The sequence below is a fragment of the Amia ocellicauda genome, chromosome 5 (genome assembly GCF_036373705.1).
Source record: "Amia ocellicauda isolate fAmiCal2 chromosome 5, fAmiCal2.hap1, whole genome shotgun sequence".
In the NCBI taxonomy this organism is placed as follows: domain Eukaryota; kingdom Metazoa; phylum Chordata; class Actinopteri; order Amiiformes; family Amiidae; genus Amia; species Amia ocellicauda.
The window spans coordinates 26,703,768-26,731,700 of record NC_089854.1 but is presented as its reverse complement, the minus strand read 5'-3'; the positions used below and the strand labels follow the sequence as shown (position 1 = coordinate 26,731,700).

The following is a 27,933-nucleotide window of genomic DNA, read 5'->3' as shown; positions in this document are numbered from 1 at the left end:
GGAAAGCAGGTGACACCCGAGAGCGCCTCGCCGCAGCTTCTCCGGGCGGACACACTGGGCTGAGCGCCGCTCCTAGCACGACTGCTTAGTAAGAGTAGTGTAAGTATGGTCATTGTAATGTGTGTAATATGTGCTCGACAAACAAAGCTTATGAGTACAGTTAGTGTTGTGTATTCGGAGTCGCACAGCCGGCATGTGGAAAACCTGCCCCGATTATGTAGTGGCATGAGGATGGTGGATGTAGTGCTTCCCTCGGTTGTAATTTGATTAACATGCATGTGAAACAGTGCTGAAACAAACCGGGTCCGTGATCGTGTTGCTCCAGGGCTGTGGTGGCGCTGGTATTGACTCTAGCAGGCCTGTAGATGCACGGCTGCTGGTGTGGTGCATGCAGCTACACAAAAATATACTCTGGTGATGTATTTACTTTGAGTAGTATACAGTTAACGGTAGTTACACCACCTTCATGAAAAACACTGAATATGGGTATGACTGTATAATTTGTATATAACGACACATACGTGCTTTCCAGTTCAAACCCGTATTTGAATGTAGTGACAAAATGTCGGGGTTCTCTGGGTAGCATGGCAGAAGCACGGGACGTGATATAAAAAGACTGGTTTTGTTGCATGGAGACATTGAGCTGAATCTCCTTGCTGCACAGTAATCCTTATCAAGTTCATATCATGGATTGCTGTCAACCAGATTAGAAACGCGTAGCTTACAGAAACATGTTTATAAATGTCCATGCTCGGTATATATTTGACCTTTCTCACCGCCCCCTCTTCTTCATCCTCCAGGCTGCTGCCATGCCCAAGCTGCAGGGTTTTGAGTTCTGGCGGACCACTCTGAAGGGAGCGTGCTATGTGGTGGCCCCCATGGTGGACCAGAGCGAGCTTGCCTGGAGGTTGCTGAGCCGCAGGCATGGAGCCCAGCTGTGTTACACCCCTATGCTGCACGCCCAGGTGTTCGTCCGCGACCCCAACTACCGGCGGGAGAACCTGTACAATGAGGTCAGCCCGGAGGACCGGCCTCTCATCGCACAGGTGAGGGCAGCTCCCAGAGTCGGCCAGTAAACTGAGCGCTCCGCGACTGCCGGTGTACTTCCAATTGAAGTTTCCGCTCCCAGCTGGAATCTTAAGGGATTCTGTGGCCGTGAGTGAAGGCTGATGCATTTATTTTTCACTGTATTCCTCCTTGTTGTGTTTCAGTTTTGTGCAAACGACCCAGAAGTGTTTATCCAGGCGGCACTGCTGGCTCAGGACTACTGTGATGCGATTGACCTGAACCTCGGCTGTCCTCAGATGATTGCCAAGAGAGGTACACTTGAACGCCCCGTCATGGCAAAGTTCATGTTTTTTAACAGGCGGAATGTAAAAGGCAGTCCTCAGTGTTTTGCAGAGGTAATGACATGGTAGGGTGCCCTTGATTTGGATTCACTGTTCAATATGGATTGAAGAAAAAGTATTATAAATTAGATTTTGATGAGAACAAAAAACACAAGATATAGCAGCCATTTCTAACTGGCATTTGGCATCTCTGCTCTATAAAAAGTAGGCTTTATTCTTAATATATATCAGGTATAAGTTTTAACACTCATGTAGTGGAGGTTTGCTGTGATAATGGAAACTTCAGTTAAGTCACAGTACAGTCTCATGTTTGTCCTGCCTGTGCTTAGCTCCCTCGGAGTCATAATGTTTAGGTTTACTCAGACTGGGTTTCAACTGTTATTTGTTCCTGTTTTAGGACACTATGGTGCCTTTCTGCAGGAGGAGTGGGACCTTCTGCAGAAGATTGGTGAGTTAACAATTTACATCTTTCTTTATTAGAAGACTGTGGTACTTTAGGGAATACCTATTTCATATCTTCATAGGCCCTGAACACCTGCACAGGCTGTTTCATGTAATATGGCTTATGTGTACCCTATACATGTGTTTCCTTTAGTCTCTTTTAACCCCAGTGTTGTTGTTTTTTTTAATAGTTTCAAATCTGTTCCTTAGAAGCACCCCAGACAGCTGTGAATCCTGCCTGTCCTGATGTGTCTTATCTTCACAGTCACCATGGCCAACGAGAAGATCTCAGTGCCCATCACTTGCAAAATCCGGGTCTTCTCAGAAGTTGACAAAACAGTGCAGTATGCCACGATGCTGGAAAAAGCTGGATGCCAGGTAATGTATGAAGATGCCCACTGCTCCCAATTCAGTGGACAGTGTTAGTTTCAAGACTCGCTGTCAGACCTATTTTTTAATCTTAGCACTAGGTGCTCCTGAGCTATTGAACTCCACTGGGTAGGCACAGACAGCTTCACCTGACCTCTGCTGATGGCTGTCATCGTGGAACAGAGAGGTGAATCAGTCCTGACAATTATCGCTACATAACCAGTGACAAGGACAGAGCTGATTTCACAGTCACGCAAAAACAGTTATCTTGGTGTAGCTGGGCCCTGAGCTGTCGAAGTCCTGGTCACATTTACCATCTAACCTGTAATTGTGTGTGACAGCTTAGGAACAGTTACCAGCAAGCCGGCACACTCACCCCTTTCTGTCCATTCAGTGTGTGGAATCATGTTTGACAGTTTTTCTCTGTGTATAAATGTTTTAAAACATTTGCACATGTTGTATAGAAGGTGTTGTAGCATGTCTGGCTATTGCAGGCAATCCCTTTGCATTTGAAGAAATAATTATAATCTGACCTTGAAAAGTTCCTCCCTTTTTGCATTACAGATCAGTTGACGAGAGATAATGGTGATGGATTGTGTATACGTATGTCGCTGCTGTTTGCCTTTAAATAGCAGCCCACATTTAATGAACGGAAACATTGGTCCTGGTCTGGTTTAATGCAGCACCGCTATGACAGAGTTTGTTGTTTGTTTGTGCCGCAGTTGCTGACGGTCCACGGTCGCACCAAAGAGCAGAAAGGAGCGATGACTGGGGTGGCCAGCTGGGAGCACATTAAGGCGGTCCGGTAAGACTCCAGGGAGAGCCATGTGCCCAACACATCGTTCGATTCTTCAGATCGTGTTTGCCGGGAGCAGTTCAAAATAATCTGATTTGGGGAGATTAGTTATATTTGTTACAGTTCAGTCATGCAGCACAGCAACAAAAATAAATGAATGCATTAAATACAGTTTTGCGCTTGATTACAAGCAGCAAACAAAACCTTATTGGGAGACTAATCCCTTCCCTCTCTTGCCAGATGAAGCTGTTCAGTTTATTCCCCTCTTGCCAAAGCTAATCACCCCTGATGGTATCAGTTTCACTCAACCCTGGTAAACACATGATCTTAATAATCAAATTACCATATCATGCGACACATTGATGTGGGGAAATCCATAAATTCCGTACGAACCCAGGGGGGGCGATTATACTGAAAGAGAATAAATGACCCTGTAGAACCCCTACACAAATCTGTCTGTGGTTTCTTCCTGATGGTTAATTTATTCACAGAAAAGGGTCACATTTGGGGCACTTTGTAGATCTGCTTTAACCTGAGCCTGTGCAGCAATAATCAGGCAATTTCCTCTGCCTGATTTCCCCTCTCTTCTCTGTGCTGCAGGAAGGCTGTGGGTATACCTGTGTTTGCCAATGGGAACATCCAGCACCTGAGTGACGTGCACCGCTGCATCGATGAGACCGGCGTGCAGGGGGTCATGAGTGCAGGTGTGGCCCGCTGTCACATCACACACACACACACACATGCGGGCGGCTGTCGGGACAGTCGGGCTACACTAGTCAGGGGAAATGAGCTGTGTCCGCATGTGTCCACTGGATTATAAATCTTCTCTGTGATGGAGACCATGTCCCAAGAGAAGTTAATCTTCTGACCAAAGGCACAGGGCAGTCGCCGGAGTTGGCTAACGGTCTTCCTGATGTCTGGTTTAATCTGCGGGATGGCCATTTGTTCCTGTTTTACAGTAGCTCAACAACTATACAGCATCGCTATATGTACAGTAAATCCAGTGCATTGTCTAGTCCGATCTGGATAGTCCAAGCAACTTTTGGTTTGCCAAGAACTTCCTGTGCTCAGTGTTGTTTTTGCTGTTCATGTCATCTGTCACAGTTAAGCTGTTAGATATGCAGCAAGGACAGTTTGCACAGTTTTGTCTGCTGTGGTTTATTCCCTGTGGCTCGTCTCACAGTTCACTGGGCTCATTTCTGTTTGGCCATGACAGCTTACTGTGCCTCTGTCAGTACACAGTGTGCCCCTCATGCATATGTTTTTGTAGATAATACTTTCCACAAGCTTATAAAGGAGTGGAACCGGTGTGATAGCCGTTCTGTTCTGTAATAATAAATAACGCATTAAAATAGGGTGTCTGCACTCTGCGTGATATATTTATTTTTAGTGTATCTGTTTGGAACTGATATGCAATGGCTCAAAATACTTTAAGAAAGATGGAACATGTCTTTGAAGAAAAAGATGTGGCTGTGAGTAGAGATGCTCTTCCTAAGATTTTCAGATTGGTTGCATTAGGCTGGCAGAGTTGAAAGTGAAGAATGTTTTCCCATCTTCAGCGTTAGCGCTCGTGTTTCTCGAAGATAAGGCAAGAAATAGTCTGGACTGTGTTTGAGCTGCACTGCCTGTCTTTGCCAGTAGAGGGGGCTCCTGCTCTGGCTGAAGTCAGGTTTCTCTTGTGCTGTTCTGGACAAACAGTAACTCGGCTTGGATTCTGCAGGAGGCTGATTTAATTATGAGATAACCTTGTGGAGGTGCTTTTTAGACCATGTTTTTGTGATCTTTAATTTACCCATCTGAGTGGAAAATTAAGAATGTTGCATTAAAAGGTTATTAAAGGCAGGAAAAGCCCCCATGCTGATAATTTACTTATTCCAATATAAAGGTAATAAAAAGCACATAAAACCAAACAACCTCATACCATAATGAGATTCCACTGTAATTCAGGACTGGAACACACTCTTCAATTTCAAATTATTGTGGTGGGAGTTGCAGATGTCGTTTGGTGATTGAAAGCATGATGGTGGAGATTGTTAGTATACATTTAGGAACTATATATATATATATATATATATATATATATGTGTGTGTGTGTGCGCGCGCATTTAATTTTTTGTATGTGTAGGCAGATATTTAAGTTACATGGTCAGGCTCATTGTCAAACTTTTTTTTTTCTTTAGTTGCTGTGTGAAGACTTGCTGTCAGTGTTGTTGAATAGTTTCTCTGGAAACTTACTTGCCACCTGAAGACTGGCAGGAGGGTTTGAGCCTGTGCTGCACACAGGTTTTGGTTTTAGTTGTTCTTGTTGGCTGGGTGCAGGGCGGGGGCTCTGTGCAGTGCGCTGATGGAGGTCTGCGTTTGTGTGTCTTTAGAGGGGAACCTCCACAACCCGGCTTTGTTCGAGGGCCGCAGTCCTCCGGTGTGGGAGATGGCGGAGGAGTACCTGGAGGTGGTCCGGCAGTATCCCTGCTCCCTATCCTACGTCCGTGCCCATCTCTTCAAAATGTGGCACCACACGTAAGAATCTCTTAGATCATTATTCTGCTGAGGTAAATCGTGGCACATACAATGATTTTTAAAGGGAGCAAAATAAGGAGTAGGTTGCAAAGTAATTTCTAAAATCTCACTCGGATCACATATTTTAATGTCAGTGGGTTAATATCAAATATTCTATATTCAAATATTCTAGGCCCAAACAATCTACAAAATAAATTATTCAGTTACTTAAATCGTGGTTTAAAAATCACTTTGTGGCCTATTTCTTATCTTACTCCTTTCGATATTCATACTAGTAGACAAAGGACTGATAATTAGTACAATCTGAAAATCGTCATGATCCTCTGCACTTTACTCCCTTCTGCTCTGAATGATTCTTCAAATACAGTACTCTGATTTAGTTTACTAGGAATAATGACTGACTTGTGCCAAGAGCGTATACACACCATTTTCTATAGTTCATTTGTCTGGTGTTTGCAGTTATTCCATCAAGTGGGAAAAGAAGTGTAATTTTTAAGACATAGCACTTTTACGATTGACTAGTGTTAACAAACCAGACTAAAGCATGAGGGGGGTGTGAAGATCCCCCATCTCTGTCACCCGGGGGATCAGTGCAATTTCCTCTCGCAACACGTCTATTAGTCAATGCACACTCTCCTGTTCAATTGTATTCTTCTCACTTTGTGTCATTCTAATCCCTTCCCAGAAAGCAAAACACAATCAAATAATCACTTCAGTCTCTCAGGGTCTATGTAGTACACCATGTGTTCACATAATCTTTTTCCATCCTGGTGTTAAGATTAGAATTAAAGCCACAGCAATGGGAGGGAAATAAATTGCTTTGAATTCACACACATCACCCACATTGTCGGTTTCTCTGCCTTATTTAGAACCTGTAATCGTGATTGCCTGGGAGCACGGCAAAATAAGTCATGGACGCATTCCTGAGGACCGTCTTTCCTGCACGTGTCACAGAGCAGTCTACAATGAGATGTAGATGTTATTGTACCATAGTACATAGAGGCCGGGTTGGGTGGAAGGCACACTGTCAAGCTCTCCTTGCTCTCCCTTCAGGCTGCAGATCTATCAAGATCTGAGAGAGGAGTTAGCCAAAGTCAAGACAATCGATGGCATGGCGGAGGTCAACAGACAGCTCAAAGAACGCTGCCAGGTATCCCACAGACTTAGTCAAGTATTAAAAAACAATATTGTGTGTGTGAATGATTAATTTCAACAAGTAGACCCAGCATCTGGATGCATTTGTTTAGTAAGGTTGTGTCTGCTGTTATCCCAGGAGGAGATGGCTGTTCAGGCGGGGGCAGAGAAGCCGACGGGGGTCCTGCCGTTCCCTCACTGGATCTGCCAGCCCTATGTCAGACCAGGGTAAGGATTCCCGGTGCTGTGCCGCTTTATTGTGGGGCTGTGCAGTGTACTGACAGGTCTGGAGTGTTGTTTTGCAAGATACTTTTATCTAAATGTTCATCTCTCTCGGGAGATTTCCCCACTGTGTCAGACTCTGTGGTGGAGTTTGGCATACGAACCCGTGTCAATAGGTGTCTTTTCTCCAATTGGAAAAATCACCAGCCTGAGGGGTTAATGAATTTGTTCTGTGAATAATTTGAACTAGTAATGTGCTAAATAATAAGAAAAAGGCCAAGACATTTCAACTCATCTGTATATGTGAAGTGTCCAAGTTAATTGCTTTCCAGGTCCTTTCTATGCAGCTCTCAGTCGCTGCTCACGCCACAGGAACAAGCTGCTACAATCACAGCCCCCTCTTGCAGCCTTGAAGAAAGCGTCCCCAGCATTTTGTAAAAACTGATCTTTCAAGTGGCGGCAGTGTTGATTTGAATTGCGCTCACCTGAAATTACAGCTTTGTTCAGCCCCTTGAGGTCACTACGGTTGTTCACAGAGGTACACAGGAAGAAACATAACCTGAATGCCATGAAATTAATGGCATTCTTCAGTTGGCAGGGTGCCGAGCAGTGGGTGGAGGACAGTTTTATGGAGTTGATTCTCTTGAAAAGTGTATGCGTATCAAAACAACCTCTTCAGATTATCCGTTTCAATAGGACTGTGTCGTCAGTTTCAGTGTTTTAATTCTGTTCCATTGCTTACCTGGAATATGAAGTTATGTGGCTGATGTGATGAATACCAAGCTCTGAATCATCCTTCAATGATTTTCCCTCAACGGGGGGGGGGGGGAAGCTAGGGGCTTGATCTGTGAGTATGAATCTCGACAGCATTCAGAAAGACCACATAAGATTTTCCTTAAAACATTTCTTTATTTTGTTTCCATACCATTATTTGTTTACCTATATTTAAGAAGGAAGATAAATAACTCTCTACATTTGCCATGGATCAGCTTGTTAGTTTAATTTTGCAGCTGTCCATTGTGTATATGTTTGATGTTATATAGTGTAGTGCACTGCAGGAACATTGCAAGTTCTTTTCTCTTAGATTACATCAGCGCTTTTTGTTCATAAAAGCAAAGCCTTATAAAAAAGAATTAAGAAAGCCCACAATACTGAACTCGATTTTCAATCATTCAAAAAAATAAAATAAAGTAGTGCAGTTGACATTGTGGATTGAATGATTGTGATTAAGATGCATTTGTGAAATCAATACAGAAGCACTGCCCTGATTAAAAAGGTAAACAAAGAAAACTGCACCAACCAGTTGTCTATGATAATGTTTGAAATAATAATCTATATTAATACGATTTTTTTTTAAAGGTGATTTTTAGTCACTCAGTACATAATAGAGGGCAAATCAAATTTCAAACCTGCATACCAATCACTTCCCAGACTTCCGCTTGCAATCATGCATACGCTGCTGTCTGTCTGACCTCACTCGTAGAAATGTAAAGATGGCCTTAGCAAAAACAGAAAAATAATTTCCTGAGTGTTGTTGCACTCCATCATAAGACGGATGTGTGTCGTTTTCACAAATCGTTTCCTATTGATTTCAGATTCCTTAAGATATGACACATAAAATAGTTTCCGTTCAGAAGAGAAGCTGCAATTTTCAGGTCATTCCCCAGCAGGAAGACTGTGATTATAGTGTTATCACCCCAGAGAATTCACTTTAGTGTTAGCATACCTTCATTTTCTCCTTTTGAATTAGCTTTTGACAGATTGCCTCACCTCCCCCTCCTTCCTTGGTTGGTTGCTTAAACAAATGCTATTGACACCGATAAGAGTTGGTGCTGCATTTCTAATTGAAAAGAGTACTTATTTTAAATCCATTGTTTGTTTGTTTTTACGGTCATTTTCATGTAATCAAACCAGAGTAACAATGAGGTGAAACAAAATCATACATTGTTAAGGACTTTGAGCTTCTCCAGGAAGAACAATTTGTACCACAAAATTGCCTTTTTCCTGAAGCAAGATGCATCTCTCTACCCTGTCGTTAATTGTCATAATAGCCTCCATTGACACCTGCTTTCCAGAAGATCTGGCAAGAATCTAAAACTCCTCCCCTGTGTTCGACTGCGTGCGTAATGACTTCCTGTTGCTGGTGGCCCATTAATCTTTTTTGTGTAATCAGTCCCAAGGAGACTTCCGAGTGCTTGTATTTTAATGTAAATTTAGCTATTCATTTACTTTACAAAACCAGTTAAAAAAGCCACGGTATTGGCTGTCAAGACATTTACAAGGAGAGACATTTGTTTTTTGATTAGGTTTTTTTTTTTTTTTTTTAATTTCAATTATTTATCTAATCACAGCAGTTAAAATAATAATCTGCCCTGGTTGATATTGTGAACCCAAAGCCATTAGCCATTACCTTTTTGAAGCACGGTTGTTCATTTTCTTTTGTTTTCATGTAAAAATATGAGGAAATAATATAATTCCTTATAGGTTTTACAAAAAGCAACTAGGTTCCCCTGTAGAGAACCTGTATAGTTAACCCTTGACCTTGCCGATGTGGGAACAAAGAAGTTACAAGTCTTCCTCTCGGAGAGCTCTGCAGATTGTGCTGTTGTCATATCGGTTTGTGTGTGTTGATCTCGCAGTCCAAAGGAGCAGCCGTGTGAGAATGGGAAGCCCTCGGCCTCGACCAAGCCCGTTTGTGTGAAGAGAGCCCTGGAGGTCAGTGAGGGCCAGTCGGAGTTCCTGTCCAAGAACAAGCAAAAGAAGGCGGCGCGCAACCCCAAGAAGAACTTCAACCCCGAACAGAAACGTAAGTCCATACTCTTGTACCCTGGAAAACTGGGATGCCGATTTGATTTCTTTAATGTGTCTGCCTCTAAACTAATAACAACCCTATGTCGACAAAAAGGTTTATAGATCCAGCTTGGCTGTGTTTCTTCTTTAAGTAGCCAAGGCACATCATTGCAGACCTGAGGTAGTAATTTAGTTCACAAAAACCCTGTTGTTTCTCTCAAATGCCCAAATAATTTAACGGCATGGGGTGTACACATTTTTTCCTGGAGTGTTTTGTATGCAAGCTGTGTACACTTCCGATAAGTGCCAGACACTTTTTACGCTGCAGTAATAACTCAGCGCTGTCACTGCGCTCCCCGTTTTCTTTCCTATCCGTTTACTCTCGACAACTGACCGAGAAATGGTGCCCTCTCATTTTCCCATTACCCCCCACCCCCACCCGACATGTGCCTAAAATCCATGATCGACAATTATTAACACCCTTGTATCTGAATTCATAACAACAAGCCTTTTTCCACAGCCACAGGGCACAGGAGAAATTACCTTGGGAGGGGTAGTGCAACCGATGAGTCTGTTTATCTTTTGTCTTTGCAGCCAAATACATCAAATGTGAGCAGTGTGGAAACCCGAAGGTGAGTGTCCCTCGTGAGCAGTAATTCAGCATGAGGGCCTGCAGACGCCCCGACAGATATACTGACTAGGGGCCAGGGGATTTCCTCTTGACATTCAATTAGCTACAGCTTTGCTCTTGACTGTAGATGCAGTTTTACTGATTGGGTGCTTTCATTTGCCTCTTCAGCTTACAATTTCTGGTGATTTCCTACAGTTCTCCCTTTTAGGCCCTGTCTACACTTTGCATTTAAACCCTTAAAGTTGTCTTTTAACTGATCTAGAAGTGCTAAATACAGATTTTGGTGCATAGGCACTGTGATAATGATGGGGTGCTTTACCATGAAGCATTGCACCATGAGAAACTGTAACTGAACTACATGTGGACACAGTATTCTGCATACAATTGTTAGTCTGTGTGGGCACTTTAAACTGGATGAAGTAAATCATATTCATGTATAGTTCTCAAGAACTGTTTTGCAGTGGGGCTTAGTCTACGCAGTCCGGACTGAACTCTAGTAAGAAAATCAGAACTGACACGTAGGCTGTATACAAGTCCAATATCTTGAGATGCTGTTTGTTGTTCAGTTGCTATTCACAGGCTTGGTTTAAAGAAAAGAGTAGAGAACTGCTGAAACCAATGGTTATATTTTTGTTGTTTGAATTTGACAGACTTGAGTGTTTTTGTTTTGTTATGTTTAGTTGGGCCATTGCAGCTCTTTTGTACGGAAAAAGTTCAAAACATAATCTTTTCTTCCAAAGATGGCTCAAAAGCTTTTGAGAGCTTTTTAAAAAGAAAAACACATGGAAATGAGGACTAGGTGCTTTTTGCCGTCGTGCTGAGGTATAAATCCAGTACCATGTCCTTGAGTGCCAACAGTCCCGCCGATTTGATAACCTGACATTTCACTCACTCTCCAGGGCTGCTCCTGCCAGTCTTCAATTAACTATTAAGGCCAGGCACATAGCTGTCATGCTTGCAGGTTTTAAAAGCACTTCTATCAGATCCCATCATAGTCTGGGTTTAGGTGATGCACACTGTAATCACCTGGGTGTTTGAGAGGATAAGGAGGTAATTGTGGTGGATGTTTTTAAAGAAAAAAAAAAAAAAGGTGTACTGCTCAATGACTGTGGGAAGACTTAAAGATTTAAAAAACTTAAAGAAGAAAATGTATAACCATTTTGAATGTAGCCAGCACACGGTTATTCTTTGTATTTTGGAATGGCTTTTAAAGGCTAAGAATAGATATTAAAGGCCGTGTGGTATTGTGGAATAGGAGAGGAAGCCACTACAGGAGGTACTGAAGAAAGTTTGGATTTAATAGACTGACTCTGACAGAGACGCAGTACCTTGACGCCTGGTGCTTGAAATGTTTTTCACACGTCTCCGGCAGCTCTGTGCTGAGGATTTAAAAAGGAAAAAAAATGACCTTTTGAAATTTGCCGATAAGATTTAGACATTAAAGCAGGTGTGCAGTTTTCTTTTTTTTTTTTTTCCTTTTTCTTGTTAGAAGATGGAAGACATAGAATCTGTGCTTTTTCAAATGAAAGAAGCAAGTTGCAGGAGTTTTAGGGGAATGTTTTTATGTGTCACTGGACTGCCTGGGATACAGATGGCTCTGAAGCAGTATGGTACCTGAGTGAGAAAGTTGTCGAGCCATGATTGCTAGAGTGCTGGTAATTACAGTGCCGGAGCCGCGGCCCTTTGTTGCGTCACAATGTTAAAATTAGATTTATTCTAATATAATCAGGATGGACTCATTCCAAGTGTTCCTTATGCATTTTATGATGATTACATGCTGCCTTTTAAAATGGTCTTTCAAACTCTTGGCACTTAGAAACACTAAGCCTTTAAACTGATGATTGATTGATTTGTACATATTTATTTGTTTTTGTTTTTCTTCTCTGTGCATGCATTCCTCCAAACTGGTTGATCAATTTAAACAATGAACTGTGGCAGTGCATAGCTTATTATTGCCGACACCACAAATCTGGCAGCAGCGATACATTTTCAGCCAAGCAGATGAGGGGGGGCGGACGTGTGAGGAGTTTGCCAAATGCATTATATAACTTGGGGTTGAAGTAGCCAGGTCTTCTGTATTTCCAGCATAGAAGTGTCACAGCTTACAACTAGAAGGCGTATAGTGAACCGATTTGTTTTAATCAAATTAGAGTTTCTCTTGTTTCACCATAACAACTGCAACACTCACCCCAACCCTGTTGATGCATCTACCTTTGTTTGGTAGTGGAGACCCACTGAGATCTGTCGCTGTCAGAAACCACCTGATGTTTCTCTGATGTCTCCTATTATAGCGCTACCCAGGCCCAGCTGTTGTGCAGCTCCTGCCTCTGGCTGTGCGATTGTGTAGCTGTGTCCTTCCATCTCATCACCTGGCCAGCTACTGCTTCCTTTGAAAGCGGCACTCCTATATTATTGTAATCAGTTGAAATTGCCATTTGTATTTCACAATCACACACCGTACCCTTTCTGAATTGTTTTGTAATCCACACATATGTGTGTGTGTTCTGTGTAGCTGCGTGAGGCACATAGAAGATTTAATTAATTGGATATTTTACAAAGAAATGCTGTATGAATTGAATGCAGATCTTCAGCCCCACAATGTTCATTCCATTACTGAAGGCATTAAAGCAGCCCTCGGAAGTGCTGTATTTCAAAACCTTGAATCCTTACGGCAAAGTTGATTTGACTAGGTTAAACAAATACAAATAAATCAATGTAGATTAGAGTTCATCATTTTTAATGCATATGGGCATTGTATATTCCATGGGATTTGTATAAAGCTGAAGACCTTACTGCCACTTTTCTTTGAGCTGACTTTCAATGACAAGATTAAATGAAAGCGAACTTTAATCGATTTGTAGGAAGTAACACGACATAACTTGTTAGTTTGCGAATAATTAATAATTTTAGATATATAGAGCCGACTGTAAATGCAGGCACAGTGGATGTGCAAAGCTGTTGTGAAAAGCAAAAAGGCAAGTGTGTCATCAGCATGGCAGATGGACTAATGAAGAATTTGCACATAGCAGGCAGTCTGCAGGAGGGACTCTGAGAGACACTACTTCCATCAAGCTATAACTGGGCGGCCTGTCCAGAAGAAGTACTTTCATTAGTATGGGATAGAGTTAACTTGTTCCTATCAGGATACAACCAAGTCGACTGTGAAATGAAAGCCAAACAACAGAAAGATACCAGAGACAAGTTAGTTCAGGTATACAGACAGGGAGTGCAAATGTAATATCTGTATACGTTTACAGGATTTAAGTAGCAATGCTTGCATAGATTTGCCAGATTTAGTCCAGATTTTGCCCTGCCTGTCATTGGCTACTAAGCTTATTTTCAGGTGACACGCATTCATAGACTCTCACATCAGTCATCTGTAGAACTTTTCCTGCCCTGTGTGTGTTGTGTGTTTTACTTGGGGAGCTGCTCCTGAGAAACACATTAATAACTCTGTAAAATCCTTCAGTTGGCTAAACACAAGTGAAAAAGTGCCAACAGTTGTACAGAACATCTGTTTGTATCTGGGACTGATACAAATAGGACATTCATACCCTGAGGTTCCACCATTATGCAAGACTGGGTATTACACATTGTGTGGACAAAGTCTGTAACTACTGGTCCTTGGGATGGGATCCCATTCTTGAAAGATAACTACAGTGTGTTGTATAACATTCAGCATTATTAGTGTTTGTGAGTGTTTAGTAGCATATAGAAGTCAGAAGACAGTTGCTATAGAGAGAAGTCACTTCGATTTTTTCAAATCCTCCATTGATCCAGTCACTGCTGGATGAAGGCCACCCCAAGATGATTCCACTTGCTTCGATCTACAGCTTCTCTTTTCCATGTCTTGCGTGCAAAGTGTGTGATTTCATCTTCTCTCTGTCTCTCTTTTTGTCCATCTTTGATATTTTCTTCTTGCAATGTGTCTGGCCTGTTGCCATTTTAACATTTTCACTCTTTCAATGATGTCACACATTTTGGTTTGTTCTTGGATCCATTAATTTCTTCTTGTTATTCCAAGCATATCATGCTTCTTTGTGTCTTCTGTAGTTTCTGTATCATGTTTGCATTAAGTGACCAGGTTTCATAACCATAGTGAGCACTGGTAGTATGCATCGATCAGATATTTTTCTCTTCAAGCAAATGGGTAGATTTCCTTTCAATAGCGTGCTATTTCTTCTAAATGCACTCCATCCCATTTTTAACCTTCTTTTCAATTTGATGATATCTCCATTGGCAATGATTTGGTGCCCCATGGTAGACTTCAGTTTTGACTTCTTTGAGTATCCATAGATCAACTTCAGTTTTCTTATTTGTATGAGTGTGTGTATGTATGTCTGTGTGTGTATAAGATATCCTCTCCAATTTCCAGCAGTGACCCTTGTTTTCTATATGTGTGTATTTGTGTCAATTAGTATAGATATAATCATTCATGAAGCAATTAAAAAAAGTTTTAAAAAGTTGACGTCAGTGTCTTTACTTGCATCTTTCTCAATGACAGAATAGTGAAGACAGTAGCCAGAATAAGTCTATATAATGACGCACTTAGTTACAGAGATACAGTTAATACTTAATTACTGTTTTGCACTTTTGCCATTCAGATCCTAGTGACCTCAGTGAATAGACCAATCAAGTGGGCTTTATTTCCTGAAAAGAAATGCAGCTGCACAGCAGTAAAGCACAGATCTCAGAACAATGCAAGGAGCTGTGAAAGGAAAGGCACGATGGGCTCTTTTCCCAAGAATAGAAACCCGTAGTGCCCATAAGAAAGCAGCAAGTGTGGCTTTGCCGATTCTGTGCATCATATTTCAAGGTTACCATTATGTCCTGCTAGCAGTAATGACTTCCCCTTTTAAAACCAGGGGAGAGGAAGAGAATAAAGATATCATCTCCGATTTCCAGCAGTGACCCTTGTTTTCTGGGAGATATATATATATATATATATATATATATATATATATATATATATACCCACAGTACTGTGCAAAAGTTTTAGGCAGGTGTGAAAAAATGCTGTAAAGTAAGAATGCTTAAAAAAAAAATAGACATGTTAATAGATTAACAAAATGTAAAGTGAGTGAACAGAAGAAGTCCATATTTGGTGTGACCACCCTTTGCCTACAAAACAGCATCAATTCTTCTAGGTACACTTGCACACAGTTTTTGAAGGAACTTGGCAGGTAGGTTGGCCCAAACATCTTGGGGAACTAAGCACAGTTCTTCTGTGGAGTTAGGTAGCCTCAGTTGCTTCTCTCTCTTCATGTAATCTCTTGATGATGTTGAGATCAGGGCTCTGTGGGGGCCATACCATCACTTCCAGGACTCCTTGTTCTTCTTTATGCTGAAGATAGTTTTTAATTACTTTCGCTATATGTCTGGGGTCGTTGTCATGCAGCAGAATACATTTTGGGCCAATCAAATTGTATCTGCCTGTACTTCTCAGCATTGAGGAGACCATTCATTCTCACCAAATCCCCAACTCCATTTGCAGAAATGCAGCCCCAAACTTGCTTGGAACATCCACCATGCTTCACTGTTGCCTGCAGACACTCATTCGTGCACCGCTAGCACAAACTGCATTCTGCTACAGCCAAATATTTCTAATTTTGACACATCAGTCCGGAGAACCTGCTGCCATTTTTCTGAACCCCAGTTCCTGTGTTTTCATGCATAGTTGAGTTGCTTGGCCTTTTTTCCACGTCGGAGGTATGGCTTTTTGGCCGCAAGTCTTCCATGAATGTAGACAGTAGATGGGTGTACCAGGGTCCCACTGTTTTCTGCCAATTCTGAGCTGATGGCACTGCTGGACATCTTCCGATTTTGAGAGAAAGTAAGCATGATGTGTCTTTCATCTGCTGCAGTAAGTTTCCTTGGCCGACCACTGCGTCTACGGTCCTCAACGTTGCCCGTTTCTTTGTGCTTCTTCAAAAGAGCTTGGACAGCACATCTGGAAACCCCTGTCTGCCTTGAAATTTCTGCCTGGGAGTGAGCTTGCTGATGCAGTAGAACTATCTTGTGTCTTGTTGCTGTGCTCAGTCTTGCCATGTGTATGACTTTTGACAGTAAACTGTCTTTAGCAACCTCACCTTGTTAGCTGAGTTTGGCTGTTCCTCACCCAGTTTTATTCCTCATACACAGCTGTTTCTGTTTCAGTTAATGATTGTGTTTCAACCTACATATTAAATTGATGATCATTAGCACCTGTTTGGTATAATTGTTTAATCATACACCTGACTATATGCCTACAGAATCCCTGACTTTGTGCAAGTGTACCTAGAAGAACTGATGCTGTTTTGATTTGATGTAGATTATCCTTCTGTTCCCTCACTTTGCATTTAGTTAATTGATAGATTATATTTATCTCTGAAAGCTTTCTTACTTTACAGCATTTTTTCACATCTGCCTAAAACTTTTGCACAGTACTGTATATATAAGATATATAAAAATGTTGATCTTGCACCGCTGCAGTTTGTTGTATAAGTAGGTACTAGAGACAAGCTAGACTAGATTGTGAGGTAATCAACAGAAGACAAAACTCTTTCACGGTCAATTCTAACCCATTGAGTATACAATGAAAACAAACCACATTTTGTGTTAAGAATTAATAAATTTTTTAGTCCCGTCATTTGACCTTGGTGTGCTACCAAATGTTGCAATGTGAAATCAAGACACAAACCAGACACACAGATTGTACCTGTGCTGCCTTCTATATGAGGATCTGTGAGGATCCTGCCACGATTTTGTATTTTATTTTTCTTACCTAAAGCAAATTGAATTGCATCCTAAAGTGACACCTGTGAAATAAAACCACTGTACATAATCAAGGTGGCAAGGAGAGGACATCTGCCAAATATTTGATCATGCCATTAGCATGTTGAGTCTGATCCAACCAACAGACTGATTTCAAATGGGTTAAGATTGTGACTGTGGGCTGCCCATGTCTTCTGGGATCTGTCTCTGAACAAACTCTCACACTGCACTAATAATTTCCAAGCTCCATCATTCAAATTAACTAACCATCTGTCGTCTTTTACTTGAGCAGCTACACAGATTCTACACGAGATATAACCAAAGAGTTAACTGCAGAGAGTCTATCCAGTCTGTAGCCCCTCTCCATGGTAAACAGTCTTGGGTCAGGTTGGAGTGGGGCACAGTAAGCATAAAGTATACAGTACAAGACAATAAAATGATGATAGAAAATAATCGGTTGCCTGAGATAACCCTGTGAAAGCTCACACCACATCACATGAATATTGTGGGTTTTAGTGAAGGCTTCTTGATGTTACTGTCTATGAGAATTTCACATGAGTACCTGTAGATCACATTAGGCTAAATGTTTAGATTTTATAACCTTGTGGTGATTGTTTAATCTTTTTGAGTGGATGCATATTTACCAGGATCGAGTGTACTCTCTAATGATGTGGTTACCCAAGGAAGTCCCTATCGCAGTCAAATTTTAAAATCAGGTGGTGTGATTACTCCTCAATTCATATTTGAATACCACAGGATTAACAGGTTCTGATGTTGAACATTCTGTTATACATGTAATTAACATCAGAACTCAAATGAAGTGCATGTCATATTCATGTGTTAATCTTGTGGTATTCATATATTAATTCAGTAGGAATCACACCACCTCATTTTCAAGTGTGACCCCAATTGCTTGCTTAGCTAGAGAAAATAATTACAATCAAATTAAATATAATGCCACGGAACACTTCTTAAGTAACTTAATGGAGTGAATGTCATTTTGTTTGAATCATCTTGAATTCATCCATAAGATTTGCTGGACAGTATTGCAATATTAAAAATGTGCCTCTTAAGGGAAAACTTGTCTGAAATCCTGACTACTTCACTTTGAGGTATCCAGTCATCCTGCAGTGTGGTTTATAAGTGTCATCTTCGAATCCCTAAAGCTCTCTTAACATATGCCTGCCATTCTTGGTCCTGCTACTAATAGCAATTCATGCCCATGTTGTCTCTCTGGTTTAAGTTTCTTAAATTAGGTTACAATTATGACTTTATTCTCAGAATTTGCATTTTTTATGCCCCCACCCCTCCTTAAGAGCTATTCACGTCAAGCTTAAGAGATTTAGTTCTCCTTATCTGTGGTTCTGTGACCTTGTTTATTTGTAATTGGATGCAGTTTTGAGGAGATACAATACAAAAATTGAATATGTAATACCCTTACTGTCCTTCATTGTTCCTTGAGTTCATAAAATGCTACTGGGACCTAAAGATCCAAATTGGTTGTGGTGTTGGAGAGAGAGGCTGCATTTAGCCATTATGCTTTTGAAATTAGATTAATATTCATTTACACCTGTGACTTCCAAATCTCTTCACATCGTGTATCTGCAAGGCTGTTCATTTGTGGTGGGATTATGCATTACTGTTTTAATTTGCTCTTGTAGACCTCCTGACGTTCTTCTGTGCACAGAAGCCTATGCTTGAATTGGTTGCATTGTTCTGAGCGTGTATAAGGTGGTCGCTGTGAAGAGCTGTTTAGTGCCTTTAGTGAACACGGGCTATACGTGAGGCTGGGATTCACACGGGAATTAAAGCAGCATTGAACCTGTATTAATCCTGCAAATGGACTGGGAGAGTGGCTGCTTCTGAAACACTCATTTATTATACCCATCCTAATTATCCACCACTGGGACCAACCAGGCATCCATACATTTTAATTGTATTCTTTAATTCTTTCTAGACGTACTTCCTGACTATTTTGTGTCATTTTACTTGGTTTCCTTCATTAGACATGTTGAATAAATAAAGAGGCAGTTGTGCTTTGGCTTGCATTGAAAGTCTAAAAATGTCTAATCAGCACCCCATGGATAATCAATGAGTGACAGAGCACCTCTGACTGAGACCTGTGACCTGCCCCCCCCCCCTTCAGAGTTCATTCAAGTATATGGCCTGTTCTGTGTTACCAAGGAGCAGGAGCTAAAGGACTCTGAAATCAATACCTCCAGCTAAGCAGAGAGATGTACCAGGAAGGTGCAGATTTTGAAAAACTAATTGGGGTTGTGTCAGCTTTACTTTTACTGAGCTTCAAGGATTATTACCTTCAGAAACAAGCTCTCTGTTCTTTTTACAGTCCATCTGTAGCAATTGATAGACTACCTCCACAACAACATTAGGACCAGTGATTTATTCTGGCTGCAATTTAGATGATAATTGTATCTGGTGTTTTTTGTTAAGCACTTTTGGATTAACAAAGGAGAGATGCTACAGCTTTGTTTAATTGTTTGAAGAGTTTTCAGCATGTGTTAAAAAACTGTGTTTTTGTTGTATTGCATTACCACCAGGGATTGTTGAGACCGACAGGTCAAATCTTAACACAAGAACCCTTTTGAAAGTTATAGTGGGCTTCATTTACTATGGTTACAATGAAAACTATTATTTTTCTTCCATTTGGTAATTTTGGGACGTCTGCATGTATTCAGAGTCTGTCTATGCCATTTCTCTCGCCTGCACTGGTGTCAGTGTCCAGCACTGAGCAGAGTTACATGTTGAAATCCTCAAACTAGAAGGTTATGAAATGAAAAACGATAAGATAAAATCAGAGATTGATAGATTTATTTGAAATTGAAGTTTACATGAACACATAAACTTTCTTAATGTACCAACAAGTTATCCCCTGTCCTTGAAATGCAGACCGCATGCCATAAGACATGCTGTTCCTGATGCAGCAAACTCTTTTAGTTTTTATGGCAGCACTCTGTGATTTATTTAATGCGTCAATGACTGGAAAAGCAAGAAATAACCTTTAATATGTAAATTATGCTGCGGTTCTCATTCAAGCTCTCAGAGAAAAGTGTATGAATGTGCTTTGGGGTTAATGTGCAAACAGTTCATGCAAGCTTGACTGTAAAGACGGACACTACGCTGATGCTTTTGCTTCTCGGTTTTCCTGCTGCCAGTCCATTCATCATGATTAAGAGGTTTCTTTAAAAGCCCTGTTTCTTTTGAAAAACTTTTTTTTTTTTTTTTGGGTTTCAGATGCCCCCGCTGTAGAAATGCCTTAAATAATATTGCTCTAACATATACAAGACTGTTATTAATGAAAAGTAATGGTTTAATGTGCTGAAAAGAGAGAAATACAAGGATGCATTTAATATGCCTTTCTGTAGGGCTGTGTATTGAGGCCTGTTATATGACATTTCTGTTTAGGATGGGTTTTTTTTTCCATTCTACTGTGCCCTGCCAAATGAAAATGAACACCATGAAAGGAGATAATAGAATTTCTGTCTACTTAATGAACAACAAATGTTTTCTCGCATTGAAGTGGAAAAGCATTTGTCAGTATTTGGTATTACTTCCATCAGTCTTAATATGATCAGTCATGGAATCAACACATTTTCTCATTACAGCCGGCTCCACAGCCATCCCTAGGTTGCGATTTGAACAATTATCAGAAAATGCATACCTCTCGATATGATAACCACCGCAGAAATTATTTAAATTGAATTTGACTTTGTCTACGTATCCCTGTGGCGTGTTGTTTACAATGCTGGGAGAAGTAGATTTTGTCTGTGCTTCTTCATTACGGATGTGTAAAAATTGGAGCGTTTCCCTGAATTAAGTCATCCCATAGGTCGATGGGCGATCCTCAGCCATGCGTGTCACGTGTGGGATTACGGGGCCTTGGAGAGCAGTATATACCAGGCAAGGCAACTATCAAACTAATACTAATGTTGGGAATAATTCAGTCAAAATGTATGTCTGAAAAAATAGAGTATGGCTGGTCAAGACGACAGATTCAATTTTAGATAGTTATGGAAAAACAACAAAAACAAAAAGCACTGCCGTTTCTCTGAACAAACTCACACCCAGCTGGATGTCACAGGGAGTCTACTGGCATTAGTATGCCATTACAAGGTAGTGCTTGATCTGTACTTACTTGCCATTAAACACAGCTAAATATAATGTGATTTGTTTTCCATGCACTACTAGCCATTAGCAAGGATTTGCTACTTTTTAATAATGTAACAGCTTATTGTTAATTTCTGGTTGAAATATATTAATACATATATTGATGCATTTACCTGACAGTTATCCCTCCATCTAGTGATTATTTCTGATTTTGTCCTGCTTTTTATTTATCTGCAATCCACTGATACAGGAATCTCCGGTGTGAGTTTAAGAACTACAGCAGAGTTTTGTTTATGCAGATTGCAGCTCAAAACACATTACCCCTTGGAACACATTATTTGGTTACATTCTGGATTGTTCTCTGCTCTGGCCTCTTGCCCTCGAGAATGTTTGATGAACCATGTTGCATAAACACCGCATCTGAATCTATCCTGATGTGACCTTTTTGTGTTTTTTTGCATTATTAGAAGATGTTCAACTTTAAACAAGCATGCTTTCACAATCAAATAGCCTCCATAGATGCCTTCATAGTTGAAGGTATTGATCAAATTCAGCCCTATTATGGCCAAGTGGGTATGACTCATTGTATTGTTTTTCCTAAGCATTGTAGTTCCTGAGACAAGCAATTTTGTTTAATTGTAATCTTGAAATGGCCAGGGCAGCTGGAGGGCAGCATGAATGGCTGGTATGTTTTAAAATGTTTGATATATGGTAAGGTAGTTCAGGGACAGAACAGCACGCATAACAAGGGCTCCTGGTTGGCTAATCCTTTGTGAAATTGTTTTTTGGACATTTGAAATAGGGAGGGAAAAAGTATTGTGCATCGCCAATGACTCTGAACAGACTAAGGTATAGTCTGTTTCAGGACTGAAGGGTTTATAATGTTGCCATTTTGATGTGCTGATATGCTTTTCTTTCTTGTTCTGCAGGGGAATAAATGTGTGTTCAGTCTGTGCCGAGGCTGCTGTAAGAAGAAGGCTTACAAGGAAATGGCTGACTGCCTAGGTAGGTCCAATAGCATTTCCCCTAAGGAAATAATCACTGAAGCTTGGCGTGCCCCTGTGCTGGGCGTGATTATCCCCTGGATACCCAAAACCTGAAAATGAACGTGTTTTGTCCTTGACCAGTTACATTTTCAATTTTGCCTTTCCAGTACTGCGACTATGGACACCTAAAATAAATACAAATGAATAGGAATATTGGAAGATGCATTGTTCCTGTTGCCTGCTAGGATCCTCCTGAAAAAACAGGCATTGCATTGGTCAAAATTATCCTGGTTATCTGGATATGTTTTTAGTTAAAAATTAAAAACAAAATTAAACCATCCAAAAAAACATACTGATTGATACTGGAATTGTTTTTGTGTGCTTATTCTATATTAAAAAATGGCGAGGGGCAAAGTTTTGTTGCAGCAGAGTCTTGGTGACTAGATTAAAACAAATGCAGAACAAGTTGTTCTCTGAGAATGAAAGGGATATTATTAAATACCAGCTGTTGCATTTGAAACCGTGTAAATTACATTCTAATATTGGTGTGAATTGCAGGGCCTATCTCATAGTTTTCCCCACTCAGAAGTGATTTTATTATTATTATTATTATTATTATTATTATTATTATTATTAATAATAATAATAATAATAATAATAATAATAATAATATTATAAAGGCTTTACCATTAGCAGTTGGGAACCAGCTAACCACATGGAATAAAACTATAAAGGTGCCTTTGAAAACGGTTTGCTTTGCTCTTTTGTCTGCTTTGCTTCTTTGCTTTAAAAAGTCTAATTACATTGTATTTTTTTAAATGGCAGCAGTGGGTCATTGTTAATGTATTTATAGCAGGGTTCATTAACTGTACCAAAAGGGGTTTAATCAATGGCTCATGAGTGTCCCTCAATAGTTACTGAAAGTTGATGTTAGAGGCTTAGGGGACCATGTAACTGCTAATAACATTATGGCAAATTCAGCTCTGAGCATATGTGCCCATGTGTAAGGGGTTACAGGTTCAGTAGCAGCTCCTGCTTGGTGCTTGTGTGCAGGCATTGAAGCTGTATCCTGTAACAAGGTGATTCACCATTCCCCAATGAACTGAGGTTCCAACTATGGAATAGCAGAGATTTTATGCCATCACCAAAGTGCCTTCCCCTCTACCCCATTTCCCCCCATAGAATTAGTGTTAATTGAGAAAACTCACAATGAGTTAATTTATAGTAAGAGAGGGCCCTAATCCACTCCTCGCAATGAAAGACTATGACTCACCGCCACTGAGAAGGTGAGAAAGAAATTGCAGTTGGAATGTAGTGGAAATTAAGATGTTCTGTGCATTTTTTTAAATTTGAGGGCATATTGTTCTTTGTGTCACTGAGAATCCGAACATGGACTATATAGTGTTTGTATGCAAGATTACTTCCGCCCGAAACCTCGACACCTTCAACAAGGTGTGCGTTTCAAATGGTACAGTCATATGTCACGTCTTATCTGTGATAATCACACAGGATAATTTCATGGACACGAGCTGCTCGGTGTAAATTGAAATTCACATTGCCTTGGAAAAGAAACCATCTTCTATTCATTCTGTCGAGGTAGGAAAATCTAAGAAAATTATATTTTTTATAAAACCAAACAGGGTGCTGAGAATCAAGCAGAATGTATAATCACAATCAAAAGCTTAAATAACAGGAAGTTCACCAATAAGGTTTGCATTTAAGCTTCCTTTCCAAGACAGAAATCCAGATGGAGTGATATCAAAGCGATATTCATTGCCTTTTGATTTCTTTGCGATGCACATATCAAAAACTGAGGAAGTACCTTCATGGCATTGGCTGTTTTTCCTTCTCTTATGTTGTCTAAAATCAAATGGGCAAAAGGATATCAGCATCACCATCTGTTTGCCCCGCTTCCTGAATGTTCTGGGTATGTGTTTTGTCTCTTCGTAAGGTCACGGGTTGTTGTTCAAGACCAAGCACGAGAAGTCTCTGAGATTGAAGGCCGGAGCCGTAGAGGGACCCGAAAACGGGGAGCGGGCTGGTGGCAAAGTCCAGAAGGAGGCCTTGGCAGCTGACCGGGACAGCAGGGGAGATGACCCTGTGGCCTAACGGACAGTGCCCGGACACACACACACTGACACCATGCTGTTGCTGCTAACTTCTTACACCAAACCGCTACAGAGTGCAGTAGGGAACCTGCCTCGGTCTGAAGTTCAAAACTGGAGCGGATTTTATTTATTGTGGGTGTTTATTTTGTTTTTTTGCAGGGGGGGTGGTTTTAATTGTTTGTTTGCATATGTGAGCATATATGTCCTAAGGCTTTCTCCTGTTTTTACATATATATTACCCAAAAGCATTTTTAAAAACATTTTCCCTACCTAAAACAGTCCCTTCTTTTCCAGCACCATTTTCACTTTTAGTCTTGGTTTTTATTAATTAGGGCCAAGATGTCTTTGAGCCCATCAAGAAAAAGGGAGTTCTCCAGCCGTGATGTTAAACACAGTCCTCACCTTAGCAGAAAACCAAAGCCAAGGGAGGAGTTGTCAGGAGACATTGTGATTTAAGAAGTAGTACTCAGCACTGTGTGAAGCTAACCCTTATTTTGGGGTGATGAAAGGGACTCAGGGATCAATTCCTCTTATTGAGGCATTTTACTGAAGATGCTGGTTAATCTGGCATTTTAGGCTTGTCTCTTACTGTGTTTCTGACTACAGGATGTTACATTACTTTGCCATAAAACAGAGCCAGAGATTTCAGACTGTTATTCAGTCGCTCACCTATCCTTTACTTTGTGTGAAACTAGTGATCGGTGAGGTTTTTCCTCAGCTTTGTGTGGTCTGCCCCCTCCCTCTCTGATTGGTGGCTATTGTTGCTATGCTATTGAAAGCGGTGGTTGAGGGGTGTTGAACCCAGCAGAATTGTCTTGCCTTCCTCTGGGAGACCATCAGGGCTGCTATAGTATCCCTTACGGGGGTGCACCTAAGATCTGTACATGGCTGAAGTCCTCATTTGTAGCATTGGCTGACTCTGTGTCACTTGTGTATTGTAATGTAGCAAATCTGAGTTTTTGAGACCGATCAGAATGCTGAGGATGGGAGTCTGGAATGGCAAGAACAGTTCAAGATGCACGATGCATAGTACCAGCCTGCAGGTGCTGGACAAATTGACGGTGCGTCAGTTTTGAAGCTCACTCTTTGGCTTCTTAGCTGGGTTACTGAGTCTGAGTTATTTATTGCTGAGCAATGAGGCTACTTCTATGACACAGCTTGACCTATGGATTGACTGGCCCTGTGCTTTTGTCTCAGATGAATGGAAAATGGGTATTGAGTGTAACAACTGTTCTGTAATGAATTTGTCCCATCTGTCATTGAGAGAGAGAATTCTAATGGCTCACAATAGCTTGTTCTGTGTGCCATACGTTGGCATAAATAGATTACAATACACACTCCAAGGGAAAATTATTCTGGAATGATTACAAGAGACCAGCTGTGCCCCCAAAAGGCTCCCCTGCCCACACAAGCTAAATAAAGTTTGATGGGTATGTGCAGAAATGACTTGATTGCTGTGAATTGATTTGGCCATTCTGGTATCACTGAAAAATACACGATGCCACCCCTGCTGAAATTAGGCGGTGTGAAAATGTCTGCGGTGTGATAACTGATTTCTCTACAATGCAAAGTGCTTGTAAACCTGAATTTGATATTAGTCGGTCGCTTACCTACGCAGTCGTGAATTTCTGCAGGTAGCCTTTTCCGTTGCACTGAAATGTGCACATTATATGTGCCTTGGTCGAGCTGTCTGTGTTATGGCATCCTTAATGGAGCCTTTATGGCTGCAAAACTGTGACAAATTAGGCATAAACACTCATGCTTTCTCATGCAATATCAGTGGCTGTTACTGTACAGATCTGTTATTTTGTCATAGGTTCACAACCTCAGGGTATGTGTTGGAATGCACAATCGGCGTTACCTTACTTGAGACTGGAGGTCTTTGACTGAATTGTTTGTACACGCAGAGAAATAGTTTAAGACCCTTGACAGTGGCATTCCACTGGGGTCCGTATGACTACTGAGTTATGCCTCTGAAGGGAGGTGTGAATGGGGGCTTATGAATCTGGAAGCAAGGCTGTAGTTGAGCACACCAGTCCTGACCCCACAGTGTTTTACAGCACGGCGGTCTGCAGGCTTGTCTGGGGGGGAAAAAACAAAAAACAAATCAAATGCTATTGTTGTAACAAATGTGTCAGTTTCTGTATTAATTTTATTCATTTTTTTATGTCTAGACAAGTTGTTCCAGTGAGATGCAGTATTGCTAATCGTTATCTCCAGTATAAAGTGAATTAGAGGTAAACTAATCCGACAATTGGCATTCTGCTTATTAAAAAAACTAAACAAATATGAACAATATAAAATGCACGCAAGCAAATGTCACCATCAATTTATAGGTGCATTCTGGCTTTCTAAATCTGCTTTGAGTCGGGGGAAGAGCCCATGAGGTTGTACCGAGATGAATATGAAAACTTTTCTTGGCAATCAAGGTGGTTATTTTTGTCTCGGGTCTTTAAGGTCACCTTCAGCGCAATCAAATCTTGAGTACAGCAAACCGAGCGAGTACCTCGTCTTCAAAAACAGAAAGCGTTTTTTTTTTTTTTTTTTCCACTCTATTCATTTACCCAGCAGTGCTGAAAAAATACAAGAAAAGGGGGAATATTGGGAAAGGGCAATCACTTTGCTAAGGTTATATTTGTGGCAGGAATACAATGACTTGATGACGTTCTTCAGAGTCTCTTCAGTGATGAAACCACAGGCAGTTATTCTAAACAGGCTGTCATGCAGAGCTCTTCCTTACTAATAGAAACATTGGCACAGAGAGAAGCATTTCTGGTTTCAAAGTACATTTTGCTATCCCAAGTCACGGGAGATCTGAAATGTTAATGAAATGTTTTGCAGAGGAAATAACTATTTTGTACACCTCTGTGAAGAACTGCTGGCTTTCAGACTTTTCCACTCTGTGGTGCATTTTTCATGCTAAGTGCATAATTAATGGGGAAAAAACTCACACGCTTTCCTAAGCACAACTTGTTAGCAATGATTTTTATTTGGTAGGAGGCATTTTGGGTTATCCAGTGTCTTACAGAAAATGGTTTGGAACAGCAAGGACCCGGATGAATCTGACTTGCACTTTTGTAATCTAAAATGAATCACTGCTGTTTGCGATCAGTTCTGTTTCAAGTGAGAAACTTAATTGGTTAATGCTTACCGACTCATCCAAATGCCTCTAAAATAGAGAGTGAGGGTTTCCCATAAGCAGGTGCTGTTAAGCTCTAAGCAGCAACTTAGCTGCCCCAAGCACCTGTGGTAAATACAAATAGGGACACCAGAATGGAACAGGACTGCCTTTCATCTTGGGTGGCTGGTGCTGTGAAAGATTGTCTTGCAGGCGTGCTGTAATTACCTGGAGCTGCTGCAGTGACATGAGACACTTGCACAGCTTGGTGAATGAGTGAAAACCAACAGGAATGCACTCAATGACCTCCGCTGGCAGTACTGTTTTCTAGTAAACATCACTGTGATGATGACACAGGCCAAGGAAGCGAATTGTGTTGTCATGCTTATTGTGGTACAGTTTTCACCAAATTGATTGCAGGACCTGTTCCCCAGTAGGCACTGTTATATGTGTAGAATTTCTAGGAACAATTGTTGTTGTTTGTTTGTCTCTTTTTGATTCTGTTTGTTTTTGGTCATGGGTTGGGATTTCCTATACAAATAAAAATACTGTTTTTAAAAGATGCTTCACCTTGTTTTTCCATACATGGATGTG

The 27,933-nt window shown here is 40.9% G+C and overlaps 1 protein-coding gene across 4 annotated transcripts; it reads left to right on the top strand.

Moving 5' to 3' along the window:
- The first annotated feature begins 9 nt into the window (after nt 1-9).
- dus1l (dihydrouridine synthase 1-like (S. cerevisiae)) lies at nt 10-27,903 on the top strand. 4 transcript variants are annotated; one of them, XM_066704620.1, is made up of 14 exons: nt 10-99; nt 801-1,046; nt 1,212-1,320; nt 1,747-1,797; nt 2,056-2,168; nt 2,882-2,964; nt 3,556-3,659; nt 5,328-5,472; nt 6,526-6,622; nt 6,746-6,834; nt 9,468-9,634; nt 10,213-10,250; nt 22,057-22,132; nt 24,065-27,903. In XM_066704620.1, the coding sequence occupies exons 2-14, from the start codon at nt 810-812 to the stop codon at nt 24,220-24,222; spliced, it is 1,467 nt and encodes a 488-aa protein (XP_066560717.1). In that variant the 5' UTR covers nt 10-99; nt 801-809; the 3' UTR covers nt 24,223-27,903. The 4 variants fall into 4 exon arrangements, with proteins under 4 accessions (XP_066560717.1, XP_066560719.1, XP_066560718.1 ...); XM_066704622.1 differs by lacking the exon at nt 24,065-27,903 and adding an exon at nt 22,281-22,642; XM_066704621.1 differs by lacking the exons at nt 22,057-22,132; nt 24,065-27,903 and adding an exon at nt 20,850-22,038.
- The last annotated feature ends 30 nt before the right edge of the window (nt 27,904-27,933 follow it).